The 13,897-nt window shown below is 40.8% G+C and overlaps 1 protein-coding gene across 1 annotated transcript; it reads left to right on the forward strand.

The window, feature by feature from the left end:
- The first annotated feature begins 520 nt into the window (after nt 1–520).
- Nucleotides 521–1,904, forward strand: LOC134215773 (zinc finger protein 678-like). The gene is made up of 2 exons (XM_062694892.1): nt 521–685; nt 754–1,904. The coding sequence occupies exon 2, from the start codon at nt 917–919 to the stop codon at nt 1,469–1,471; it is 555 nt and encodes a 184-aa protein (XP_062550876.1). The 5' UTR covers nt 521–685; nt 754–916; the 3' UTR covers nt 1,472–1,904.
- The last annotated feature ends 11,993 nt before the right edge of the window (nt 1,905–13,897 follow it).

The following is a 13,897-nucleotide window of genomic DNA, read 5'->3' on the forward strand; positions in this document are numbered from 1 at the left end:
TATTTATTTACATTGTTATTTAACCAAAAACATCATCGAAAACCGACTACTTCTCAAAGTGCGCGGCAAGCGATCATTGTCCTATTCTGTTGCAGTTTGGGACAAACGCTTATTGCGAGTTGAGTTTGTCTTAACATTTACAAGCGAGGTCAATGTTGTTGTCATTGGCAATGTTGTTATTTTACATTTCTTGCTAACGTCTTTATGCCTAATGTACTTATGCCTAACGTCGCGGACCCGGAAGGACAATAACCGGCTAGCAATCCTGCAGAGATGGTGTTCGCTGATACAAGGAGGTGAGCTAGTTGGATAAACCAGACAAAGAGGTGGTATTGCGCATCTCGACTCGAATCGAGCAAATCATGTAAACTTTCGTTCGAAAGTGCTGTAGAGTCGAGAATCACAATGAGGCCCCAGGATGAGAGTATATTTAGCTGCAAACCGCCTCGAGATTCAATTTTTGTCTGCGCCGAAAAAAAATAGCACAACTATCTACTGCTCTATGGAAAAGTTGCGTATTCGTAATATTATTTGAATAAACAAGTATTATGAACAAAAAAACACTCCAGTTCTAGTTGGGGTTTCCCTTTCCATCAAATTTGAATCGAGTAGATGTGTCCAGTCGAGTGAAGAAATACATCAAAGCATAATATTGACAAAAAGAAATCTATGCGTTGGTCATCACGTTAGTAGCGTTACGTTCTATCATCAGCAACCGGTTTCGATAATTATTATCTTCTTTCCTTTAATCAGGAAGATTTATTCTAATTATGCGTGGCACAGGTGCCCAGTGGCCCAACCTCACTTGGACTGAACAGTAGCAATGAAGAGAAAGTGCAGATAGTTTGCATTCAAATTTCATTTGAAATGTTGATACGAAAACGCAATAGTTTTAAAGCACGATAATCTACTAAATATGGAACCTATAGAATACTCAATCGTTGAAAACATACCGGTAACTCCGTTGGTATTTCCCAACAACACCAGTGAGCAAGGCAAGCTCCCATACGAAGTGGACATCAAAGAAGTCATTAGGAATAACATCGTATTCAAAGTGCACTCGCTGGTTTACACGTGTAATGATTGTGATCGTAAATTCAACAACACCGGTAATTTCGAGCGCCACGTGCAAACTCATCGAAACCGCCAACAAGTGTATCCTTGCGATGAATGCAGCATGCGTTTCACATCTTACAGCAAATATGTACTGCACAGAAAAAATCACAACAACCTAACGTGCGCGAGTTGTCAGGAGGTGTTCAAAACTGCTACGCATCTTTCAGTGCATAGGAGAAAATTCCACAAACAGGACCGCCCGTTCGAATGTGAACAGTGCAAAAAGGCATTCCAAACTATTTGGAATTTGAAGCAACACGAACGATCACACCAGGCGGCTTCCCACCGTTGTGATTTTTGCTCGAAGGCTTACAAGCGGAAGGAAGATCTACTGAAGCATTATGAATCGCATTGATCTTACCTATGTTATACAGTATCACAAGCTAGTAAGAAGCGGTTATAAAGTTGATCATTGAATTTCAGCTCGACGCTTATGAACTGTGTTTATGCCAATAACTAATTGAAGAAGCTATATTTTGAAATGGGCTGAGTGGTAGACTTGCAACTTGGTTCCCACAACTTTGTTCAACATTTTGCTGTTTGCAATTTTATTATCATTTAGAGTAGTGAGTGATATTAGGGATACGTTCTAGCGCTGTGAATATCGGGCTACGATCAATCATATTAGACAATGTAGAAAACTTATCGCACTGAATGTCCATCACAACACATTTCAAAATACAACCTCTTGAATAAGTTATAGACAAATAATAGTCAAACTCTGATTGAATAATCCACACTATTCTTGGTAATACATCAACAATTTAAAAAAAATGCAGATAAAAATCCAACAAATGTGTAGTCATTGAAGGCGCATTGATATTCATGCTGTGTGCAATAATAATAATATTCTTTTAGAATAAAGATATTGTATAAGATTTGCTATTCTTCAGATTTTAATACTAATGCATATCACAAACTTTATCGTACCATTTCTCCCATTTTCACAAGTTTTTGCTTCTGTCGGCGCTCTTAAAATGTATACGAGCCTTCCATTGCAGCTTGTTCCCAGATTTATGTTATTAATATTTGTATAAACTGACCCGATAGGCGTTATCCTGCAGAAGAATTGCATTTTTCGGTGCATAATGTTAATAGTCCATGTAAAACTCCCAAATAAATAATAACTGCAAAAAAATAGCTGAGTTAATGACGAAAATACACCTCGCTGTTCTTCTGTTCTAGTCCATGTAAAACTCCCAAATAAATAATAACTGCAAAAAAATAGCTGAGTTAATGACGAAAATACACCTCGCTGTTCTTAAGTTATGCGGATGCATGAACACAATCTACTAATCCCAATTCTAAATCGATTGCACTCGCTCCTGATACATGGCCTCTTGGAATTAGGTATCTAGAATTTGAAGACCTAGGTGCCAGGAGAGGTTTTTTTTTAGGCCAACAACGCTGTCAACAACAGCGATTCTAGACGAGACTCCGAAAACGTACAAGCAAGTCTGGTGGAGCTCTGAAATACAGCATTGACGTAACATACATCGTAAAACGCGTCGCAGGTTTTTCCGTAATCGGACTGCGACAAACAGTGCTCTTCTGCAAACCGTTGAATCGGATGAATCACAAAATGAATTTAAATAGAACCCGTCAGCTTTCTGGCGCTTCATCAAAATCAGGAAAAATCACATGTGATGTTATCTACTGTAAGTTTTGCTGATGTTACATCAAACGATATCGCTGAATGTGCTGAACTATTCGCAAGTTTTTTCTTCAAGTCGTTGTGCAATACGAATCCTCCTCAAGATTCGACGGACCTTTTTAACTCTCTTTCATCACAACATGAACTATCCACGCCCCGCATTCTCCGTAGCTGAACTTTCAAAAACATTAGAAGCTGTCGTTCCATCGAAGGATCCAGGTCCAAATAGACTACCTCCTGTTTTCATTCAACGATGTGCTGACGTATTAGATTTGTTAGTATGCATTTTGTTCAACATGTCGTTTGCGCTAGGAGTCTTCCCAGATGAGTGGAAAATATCAGCAGTTACTCCAATGCATAAGGTGGGTAGCTCCCATTATGTTGAGAACTATCGTCCAATCTCGATTCGGCCATAACACTCGAACTGCTGATTCATAAGCGTATATGGCTGCCAAAACTGTTATCTCTTAGTACTAACATGGTTTTGTACGAAATCGCTCTACTGTAACAAACCTGATGACCTACACCAGCATGTTGAATTCTAACCTGGAGAAGAGATTTCAAATTGACAGCATTTACATCGACTTTTCGAAGGCTTTCGATAAAGTTCCCCACCGATTAACTTTAATATCCTACTATAATAACATATCCTACGCCATCCGGAGTGCCACAAGACAGTCACCTGGGCCTTTGATTTTCATCATCTTCGTGAACGATTTATGCTGTAAACTTCAATCTCATCGCCTCATGTACGCTGACGATTTGAAAATACTTCGAATTATTCGATCATTTACCGATTGTCTTGCGCTGCAACAAGATCTAGATGTCATAGCCAACTGGTGTTGTTTAAATGGTATGGAGATAAATGCGTCAAACTGCAACTCAAGTTTTACCAGATGCAGAACGCAGATAAACTTTCCTGGGAGTTACGATTGACGGCAATGAATTTGAATGAGCATATTGCAACGACTACTGCCAAGGCCATTTTAGGCTTCAGGCGCCAGAACGCCTGATTTTGATGACGTTTACTCCTTGAAAAGCCTGTACTGCTGCCTCGTGCGAAGTATACTCGAATATGCTGTGCAGGTGTGGGCGCCCTATTACGAAATCCAGATGACGCGAATCGAAAGGGTTCAACGCAGTTTCGTTCGTTTTGCCCTCAGGCGATTGCCGTGGAATAATCCTTTGAGATTACCGCACTACGAAGAGCGATGCCAACTGATTCGACTCGAAACCCTTCGACAACGACGCAGAGATTTGCAGAGGGTTTTTGAATTTGACATTATGAACAACCACGTGAACTGCCCAGAGTTCTTGCAGCAAGTTAACTTTCATGTTCCAGAACGTCGCTCCTGCCAACGTCAGCTCTTCCAGTCTGTCCGACACTCCACAGTATTCGGGCAAAATCACCCGCTTGAACGTTGTTTCAACCTCCTCAACAGCATTAATTGGCTCGATTTTAATTGTAGCAGAGCGAAATTCAAAACTAGATTAAGGCAAATTTTTAGTTAGCATATAAGTTTTAAGCCAGTCTGTACAGTTAGTACAGTACAGATGAAGATTAATAAATAAATAAATAAATAAATACTTATTTCGTAGAAGAAACAAACTCAGAATCACGTTTTGATGCAATCGCAGTGATGACCTCCAATTTCTCCTCAAAGGCAAATCAATTATTTACCTTACATCTGAACAGAGAACTCCTTGCCCACCTAGCTTGCTGCGCAAGATGCTCTGCCCATTGCACCCTTCCAGCTTTTGCTACCTTCTTAATACTGGTTCGTCGTCGTGTTCGGGGAGCTCGTGACTCATCCTACGCCGCATATCGTTCTCTCGCACACCGCCAATAATGGTTGTGAACACGCATCTCTTGAATACCCCGAGTGCTTGCAAATCCCCCTCTAGCATGGTCTTAGTTTTATGTGCCTAGAGGGCTACCGGTTTTACGAGTGTTTTGTACATGATACATTTGGTGCGGATGTGAATCTTATTTGACCGTAATTTCTTCTGGAGCCCATACTAGGCCCGCCTTCCACAGATGATGCACTTTCGTATTTCAAGACTAACGTTATTGTCAGCCGTTAGCACGGATCCAAGGTAGACGAATTCCTCAACCACCTCGAAGGTATCCCTGTATATAGTAACACTGCTTCTCAGGCGGCCCTATCAGGCTCGAAAGTTCATCACCTTGTCATACTCCCAGGCGGGATTCGAACGAACTGCCCTAGTAACATTTTGGTTTAATGCACGTTTTCTAATACTCTTGTAGAAAACATTATGGTCTTAAGAGCGTTATAAAACTTAAAATGTTACTTGGGTGGACTTTTTGCCCGAAATCTTCACACAATTTTGCACATCACCCATAGTTGCTTTTATCAGTCTTGTAAATTTCTCGGAAAAGGTATTCTCGTCCAAGGTTTACCATAGCGATGTGCGGTCTTTGCTATCATATGCGACCTTAAAAGCGATAAACAGATGGTGCGTTTATTGACATTTACGGCTTTTTAAGGATTTATCATACAGTAAAGATTGGGTCGGTTGACGAGCGGCCGTCTACGGAGCAGGCTTGATAACTTCCCCTGAAGTCATTAATTATTGGTGACAAACGGTGGATGATCTGGGATATCACATTGTAGGTGAAAAGTTCTCACACTCCAGTTTGTCGCTTATATGTAGATCGGGCATGTTACCCTGAGTTCAGTGCGTGATCTCTCTTGTTTCGGACAGCAGAACGATCGCGTGGTCGGCCGAATTATTGTGTTCTGCATTGCGCGGCCGGTAATAAAATTAATCAGTTCAGTGCGTGATCTCTCTTGTTTCGGACAGCAGAATGATCGCTTGGTCGGCCGAATTATTGTGTTCTGCATTGCGCGGCCGGTAATAAAATTATTCAGTTCAGTGCGTGATCTCTCTTGTTTCGGACAGCAGAACGATCGCGTGGTCGGCCGAATTATTGTGTTCTGCATTGCGCGGCCGGTAATAGCTCTTGTTTCGGATAGCAGAACGATCGCGCGATCCGCCGAAATATTGTGTTCTGCATTGCGCGGCCGGTAATAAAGCTAATCAGTTCAGTGTGTGTTTTCTCTTGCTTCGGACAGCAGAACGATCGCGCGATCCGCCGAAATATTGTGTTCTGCATTGCGCGGCCGGTAATAAAGCTAATCAGTTCAGTGTGTGTTTTCTCTTGTGATTTGAGCAAGTATGTACAGTGCGTGGTGGTATGTGTTTTGGTCGTCGCGAAATAGTTCTGTGTTGATTTTACGATTGATCGTATTTCGAATAGCAAGCAAAACTGTCGCGTTATCTGAGATATTTTGTTTTGATCTGTACGGTTCGCGTTTTTATTTGTATTTCATATAATCCCCTCCCTTAGATCGCATCACTTACTGTAGTGAATCCAGATAAAATATCCTATGCAACTAACACAATACCACATCCCGTGACAATCGTGGAGATGCAGAGGTGTTCTCGGTCTCTATAGCAACGAGAGTCGAACTAACAATCCTACCTTTCCTATATGACCGTAAGGACGTGGCCGGCGCCGTTATTGACTTTAAATACGTGAGCTTCTGAAACGTGTACATTGAGAATGGATAGCATATCCCATGCTCCATTCACATGGTTCTCTGTGCAATTTCACAAGTTCCAGTCAATCACGGAGTAGCAACTACGAATTGTACGGTCATAATACTCATGCTCATAATGCTCATGCTCTTTTTGTAGATCGGGCATGTTACCCCTTCCTTCCACTTTTCCGGTAGCTGTTCCAAAATGTTCTGTTTTCCACATTCTGACTATCAGTCTATGCAGACAAGTGGCCTGATCTCCCGGGCCCATCTTGATGAGTTCATCTTCGACACCATACCAGATTTTGGCTCGCGGTACGAATATATGCGGGATTCGTTGAGCTTTTGATAGAACTTGCGTGTATTTCTTGATAACAGCACAGCTGTACCGTCTCCTCGCATTCCGTTTCTTCCAGGCGGCGTTTCTTCTCCTGAAAGAGGCGGGTCTGGTCTGTGGTCTCCGTTTCCGTCTTACTTCTTGCTAGGGGAACTGGGGGTAGGACGCCCACGTTAAGGAAAATGCCGTTTTTATCAATGAAAATCACCAGTTCAGCCTGTTTTCACCATCGCAAACAGAAGAACAGCTTATCTGCTACTGACTACCAATGACAGCTATCTAATTTAGCATTTTATTATAAGGAAATTTGGTTTAGGGGGTCCCGTGGCTTAGTCGGCTACACGTCCGCTATATAAGCGGATGGTCATGGGTTCGATTCCCAGCCCCCCCAACCTCTCGTCAATTGCCAGAAGTGCAGCAGTAGTCGGGCGTAATGGGGAACGCGTCTGACCAACACAGCTACCTGACGGCGACTGACAAACTGACCCTCTTTTCGGAGGCATACCTCCAACGGACTCGATATATGGCAAACGAAACAAAGCATCTACATGGACTCACGATATGGATGAACGAACGGACGATGATATGGACAATAGGTAATCTAAAAATAGATTCTGTGTGGATTCTAAGAGACGAGAATACCACAGTAGATCTCGGCACAGTAGCGGTCGTCGAACACAGAGTGCCTACCAAATAAATAAAGAAATAAAAAAAAAAAATTTGTTTTTTTTTTAAAACACCCGCAAAAAAATATTTTAAAACTATGCGGGGTGAGATGCGCCAGAGGATGGGTTAAAACGCGTATGTGCTCATCGATTTGAAATGATTTTCATTATCAATGCCTACATACATTAAGGCAATTAATCGAATGTTTCAGCTGTTTCGCTCATACGAAATGAGCATGGGCGCACTGCCCCACACCGACCTCAAAAGTTTGAGGGCCATACAATCATATCAAGACCAACTTTGACGACAATTTCGTGTGGAACATAAAGAATACGAGTAAGCAGCATGGCTCATGGCTTAATTGTCAATTTATCAATGTATAACAGTGATAGAAAGACTAAATGCCACCGAGCCAAATTGCATCAAAAAATGCAAAAATCTATTTACAATGGTGATCTCCATGTGTATCTGTACGGGACGCTGTGCTGGAAGTAGCTGAAGCGAAGCGACTTTTTCCCTTCGTCAGCCGGTGAGCACTGTATTTTTCAATGGTCGGTCTAAATTCCTCCTCTTGACCAACCTGAATGATTAAATCTCAAGCCTGGTAGCGGGTCACTTTTTAGTGACATTGTCACTTTTTTCGGGTCAGTCACTAAAAAGTGTCTTTTTACGACCTCAAGTCACTAAAGTCACTTTTTCTCGGAAAAAGTCCTTATTTTTAACTATTTTGAAACTTTTGACTATGTTCCGTGAGTATCGTCGTGAAATGAGAAAAAATGTTGAAAAAATTGAAACATTATCCGTCGAAAGATGCTCTATTCACGACGGACATGAAATGACGAATTCAAAAAAAAATGACCACATAGTACTTTTTAGCCCGAACGCTGTTCGGAACTTCATCGTGACACCAGATTCGTTGTGAATCTCGGTGTTGTCATTAGATTTAGATTAGATTAGATTTCAAACAGTTTTTAATAGAGGTTTTAAACTGTTTAATATTCAGATTGATCTTTTTAATTTAAAATACATTTCCAGTTGTTTCGGGGAAATCATTAGTTAGCGAGGCTTTGCTCTAATGCTCACTGGTGCATACCCAAAACAAACAAGCTTTTCAGATTTTTTTATAACAAAAACTAATATATTTAAAAAAAAAAAAAAAATAAAAATATTCCTTTTTGTATCACAATGGAGAAATTTGCCACTCTGATTGATACTGCAATGAACTTGCTTAGATTTCTGTCAGAGTTGCTGAAAAACACATCATTTTTGCCGGGATATCAGTACTTATTTTGCTGGGCATACGGCTGAAGGGATTTTTGCCGAGCTGCAGAAATGAAAACTTAGTGTAAGCGTATGGAATCCCCATAGAAAGATCAAGTTTCCGTAAGGAGCAAAATGAATGGTCTCTCGACATCTGCTCAGATAAATAGGGGGTGAGTGCTAGTAATGGACCCCTTAACGACGGAAACTTACTTCAATCGCTTCGCTAGAGTAAGGCTCATGACAAATTGCTATTCTGCAGCACTAGATGACAAGCAACAGGTATCAGCATCGCGTTTCGTACATAACACATGGTAAAACATTCATTTTCACTACTAAAATATGTATTTTTAAATTATGTAGCCAGGTTGCCCATTATGGCCATCCCCGGGTCCATAATACGCAACATCGAGTTTGTTTACATACGTATTATGGTCCCCCATTTGATTTACATGTTCCAATTCCACATGTTCCTGTTGCCTATTATGGCCCCCCCTTCTGTGCTAGTAATGGACCCTCTAGCGCGTTTACATTCATAAATTAGTTAATATAACTAAATTTCAGTCTCCCAGTGTAAAACAATTGTATGGAACTACTACCCTGATAAGAGAAGCAACTTTATCCTATGGAAGTTTGCAGGAAATAGTAGATTCAAGCGTAAACTCTCGGTTTTTGTTCAGGGGGTCCATTATACGCACGGGGTCCATTACTAGCACTCAGAGCAAGATTACCGGTGGTGAGTTTAAGCCGTTTGGCAGCGCAGTATCATTATTTGACACTTTACCGGTCGCTACTAAACGCGCTGCTATAACAGTAGCGCGACTGACAGGTGACCAAATTTGGTAGCGCGATAAGAGCGCTGCTATTTGATGAACTGTCAACTGTCAAACGTCACCGGTACGGAATACAGCAACCAAATTGATAGCCGAAAATAGTGACCGATACGGAAACGAGTGACGAAACTAAAATGAAAGCGTTGCGCGGGTGATTAAAATGCTCGCGACCGATAATGATGCTCTCACTCCCTATTCTGATTTAAACATTTGAAACTGCATAAACTTTGGATATTCCATCGAGGAAAATCGGTAATTTATTGGTTGGTAGTTCGAACTTCTTGTTTATGCTTTTTAAAGTCCTGAAAAAATTCTTTAGGTTTTAAAATAATTCTTGGGTTTCAGATTTATAAACTACTAGTTGACCCGGCAGACGTTGTCCTGCATAGTAGGCGAGAATGTGCGTTCCGAACTGCCCATGCAAAGTTCGCATAGGAATCACAATTTTAGTTTTTCACGATTTGCTCAACTTTACTCGTAATTTTCGCATTAGGAAATATCATATAAACCCGTCGGAAACTATAACGAATGTTTCTGCTGAAGAAATGAAAAAAATCCATCCAGCCGTTTTCGAGTTATGCGGATACGAACACAGACCATTTCATTTTTATATATAAGATGTGAGTTGAAGTTAATCTATGTCATTTTAATCTCATTTTTTTTTTTAAATTTTTTGGCCATTCAAATTGAAATTTTGAACCAACAGATAGGGAGTGAGTGCTAGTATTGGACCCCGTGCGTATAATGGACCCCCTGAACAAAAACCGAGAGTTTACGCTTGAATCTACTATTTCCTGCAAACTTCCATAGGATAAAGTTGCTTCTCTTATCAGGGTAGTAGCTCCATACAATTGTTTTGCACTGGGAGACTGAAATTTAGTTATATTAACTAATTTATGAATGTAAACGCGCTAGAGGGTCCATTACTAACACAGAAGGGGGGGTCCATTATAGGCAACAGGAACATGTGGAAATGGAACATGTAAATCAAATGGGGGGGACCATAATACGTATGTAAACAAACTCGATGTTGCGTATTATGGACCCGGGGGTGGCCATAATGGGCAACCTGGCTACATAATTTTAAAATACATATTTTAGTAGTAAAAATGAATGTTTTACCATGTGTTATGTACGAAACGCGATGCTGATACCTGTTGCTTGTGATCTAGTTCTGCAGAATAGCAATTTGTCATGAGCCTTACTCTAGCGAAGCGATTGAAGTAAGTTTCCGTCGTTAAGGGGTCCATTACTTGCACTCACTCCCTATTAGGAGGAGACATAATTTTTGAAAATTATTTGTTTCAGCCTTATTAACTTTTAATAAAAGTCCATTTCTGTCACTGCAAATAAAATTAAAAGTCACTATTTGGTAACTTTTTCTGCAGATGAAAGTCACTATTTGGTCCCTTTTTTCGCCAGTGTTGGTCACTAAAGTCACTATTTTGAGCAGCATTGATCGCTTCCAGCCCTGAAATCTCTTATGATTGTTAGGTAGCTGTCGTACTCACGTTCGAGCGCTTTGATCCTCAACCTGTACATTCCTTATTATTCCACCCGATCACGCATCTCTGCATATAACCCATCTTTTGTAATACATTTATTGAGCTGCAATGTATGAAATGAACAAAATCCCTTCATTTTCACTTAAATTTAACGATTTACGATTCTTCCACCTCGCCCGCAAGACTGTCGTTCAATCCATTAAGACAGCGATTCTCAACCTTTTTCTTGAGAGGTACCCCTTCGAACTTTTGCATTGATTGAGGCACCCCCTATGTTTTTTGCTTTAAATAAAAACAGCTCATAATAAATATGAAAAATTGACCTGAAAACTAAGGGAATATATGGCTCTTCATTAAGTTGCCTAAAATTTTCATTTTCCGTGAAAATTCCCAATTCATATTAAGCTCATACATGGAGCTCCCTACAGAACTTTTTTGACTATCGAAGGCTTCCAATTGTCTTAAAAGTAGGATTCCGTGCCTCTTGAAAAGAACCTTTAGAGCCTCATAAAGGAAGGCTTCCGAGCGTCTTGAAAAGCGGTTTTCGAGGTACCGTGGGGCATCGAAATCCGTACACTTAAGCACCTTAGTATATGAAAAAGTCATTAGAAAATAGGAATCGAATGTAAATAAAACATTTGACATCGACACGGGAGCATGAAGGCTTCTACTTTCGAACTGTTTCACATTTACTCAATAAAAACTACGAAAAACATCATAAAATAATGAATTAAATCAACTACTCCTGACTCGAAATCCGTCCACCGTGGACGGATTTCGAATCAAAGGATCAAAATCCGTACAGCTATTTGTAAACTAAATATTTAAATTGAAACAGTCTGATTGACCGAACTACCACTGTAAATAGTTCGATACACACCTTGAGAAGGGATCCCTTTGATTTGTATTCCGCTGATCTTATGTAATGATTCGCAATAAGCAATAAAAACACAGTTACTTTTGGTGCAATTATGCTCTACCCGAAAACAAAATGGCGGCACGAACTCCGCGTTTGGTGGGTAGAGATTTGTTTTTGATTTTTGTTGTTTTAATTTCAAAGCCTTCTTTCCAATTCTATGCCCTAAAAGCTTACTGCCAAGAATCCGAACAGGATAAGATTAATTATTTCTACATTAATTACCTTTAACCCCCTTTTATTTATTGATATTTCATGAGGTGGACGGAGTTCGGTGCTGTACGGATTTCGGTCCCGCACGGTACTTAAAAGGAGACTTCTGAGCATCTTGAAAGGACCCCTCTGAGCCGCTTGAAAGTATGTTTCCAATCCTCGTTGAAACATAATTCCGAGGCCCTTGAAAAGAGGCTTCCGAGCCTCTTGAAAGGAAGCATCTTAGCCCCGTCAAGGAAGGCTTCTGAGCCTCTTGAAAGTAGGTTTCCGGGCCTTTTGAAAGGAGGCTTTCGAGTCTGTTGAAAGGAAGCTTCTGAACCTCTTGGAAGCAGCGTTTCGAACCCCTTGAAAGGAGGTTTTCGAACCACTTTAAAAGAGGTTTCTGAGCCGCTTGGGGGCAGGCTTACGATACGAGCCTCTGGCGGCTTTCGAGTCACTTAATAGGAAACTTTTGACTCAAAAGTCTATGTTAGAAGTTCTTAGTACTGCCATCAGGGGTGACAATGGGTCTAGAGGTGAAAATGGGTCATCGCTCTCACCGGCAGTCTGGAAGTTGAATAACTAAATCGCTCAAAAAAGTCTCTTATAATATAGTTTTTTTTATCTCAGCTACATTTAATCTATTCTACAAGCATTTTAGGCAGTTGAAACAGTGACCCATTCTCACCCCCAATTGACCCATTGTCACCCCGACGACAGTATTTCGAAAGGACACCTCTGTGCCTTTTTGGAAGTATGGTTTCAAGCCTTTTGAAAGAAGAATTCCGAGCCTTTTCAAGGGAGCCTTTGAGCTTCTTGAAAGGATGTTTATGAACCTCTTGAAATGAGGCCTTCCGAGCCTTTTGCAAAGAGCCTTCCGAGTTTTTTTTTTAAAAAAGGAGGAAAGAAAAAAGCTTACAAGAAAGCTTCCGGGCCTCGTTGAAGAAATTTTCCAAACCTCTTTAAATGAGGCTTCCGGGTCACTTAAAATTAGGCTTCCGGGCCTATTGAAAGAAGGTTTCCGAGCTTCTTGAAAGAAGGCTTCCAAACCTCTTGAAAGGAGTCCTCCGAGCCTCTTGAAATATGTCCTCCGAGCTGCTTGGAAGGAGGCTTCCGAGAATCGTAGAAGGATGCCTCCAATTCTCTTGTAACGAAGCAACTGAGCTTTTCGGTAAAAGAAACTTCATGTCTCTCAAATTGAGGCTTCCGAATCTGTAGACACTAGCATTAAGCTATGAAGCATATTTTTAACATATTATTTAACATTGTGTTTCGACCAGGTAGATTGCATAGAAGATTTTTTAAATGTGTTCACTCGACGTTTTGTCCTTTTGATCTTTTGTCCCACAGCCTTTCATCCACTGTGCTGGTTGTGGAGGGCAGGATTCAATAGACCATGATGTGCTGATGGGTATCCCTATGCATATTATGTACAAGACAAGGTTTTGAAATAAAAAAAATACAAAATTATCAAAACTTGTTTAAAAAGTTTTGATTGAAATTTTAACTCATCCGCCGTTACGCATTTTTGTCCGAGGTACCCCCTGGGGCCAGCGAAGGTACTCTCAGGGGATACATTTATCCCAGGTTGACCGCTGCATTAAGACAAAACAAACAACCATGCGTTCAACATTATTTTACATGCAGTTGAGTAATTTTACACCACAATTCGGAGAGGACGGTCAACCCTGGGTGCTACTGAATTGGTGGTTGACACTGCAGAGGTCGCCATCGAATGCAAGCAACGCGGTATTTGTTACTGTGCAGTAACAACACTCGACGTGCGGAATGCATTCAACAGTGCGTGCTGGTTAGAGATCGCGAACTCGTTGTTTCGAATGGGAGTACCGGT

This window comes from Armigeres subalbatus, chromosome 2, assembly GCF_024139115.2.
Source record: "Armigeres subalbatus isolate Guangzhou_Male chromosome 2, GZ_Asu_2, whole genome shotgun sequence".
NCBI lineage: Eukaryota > Metazoa > Arthropoda > Insecta > Diptera > Culicidae > Armigeres > Armigeres subalbatus.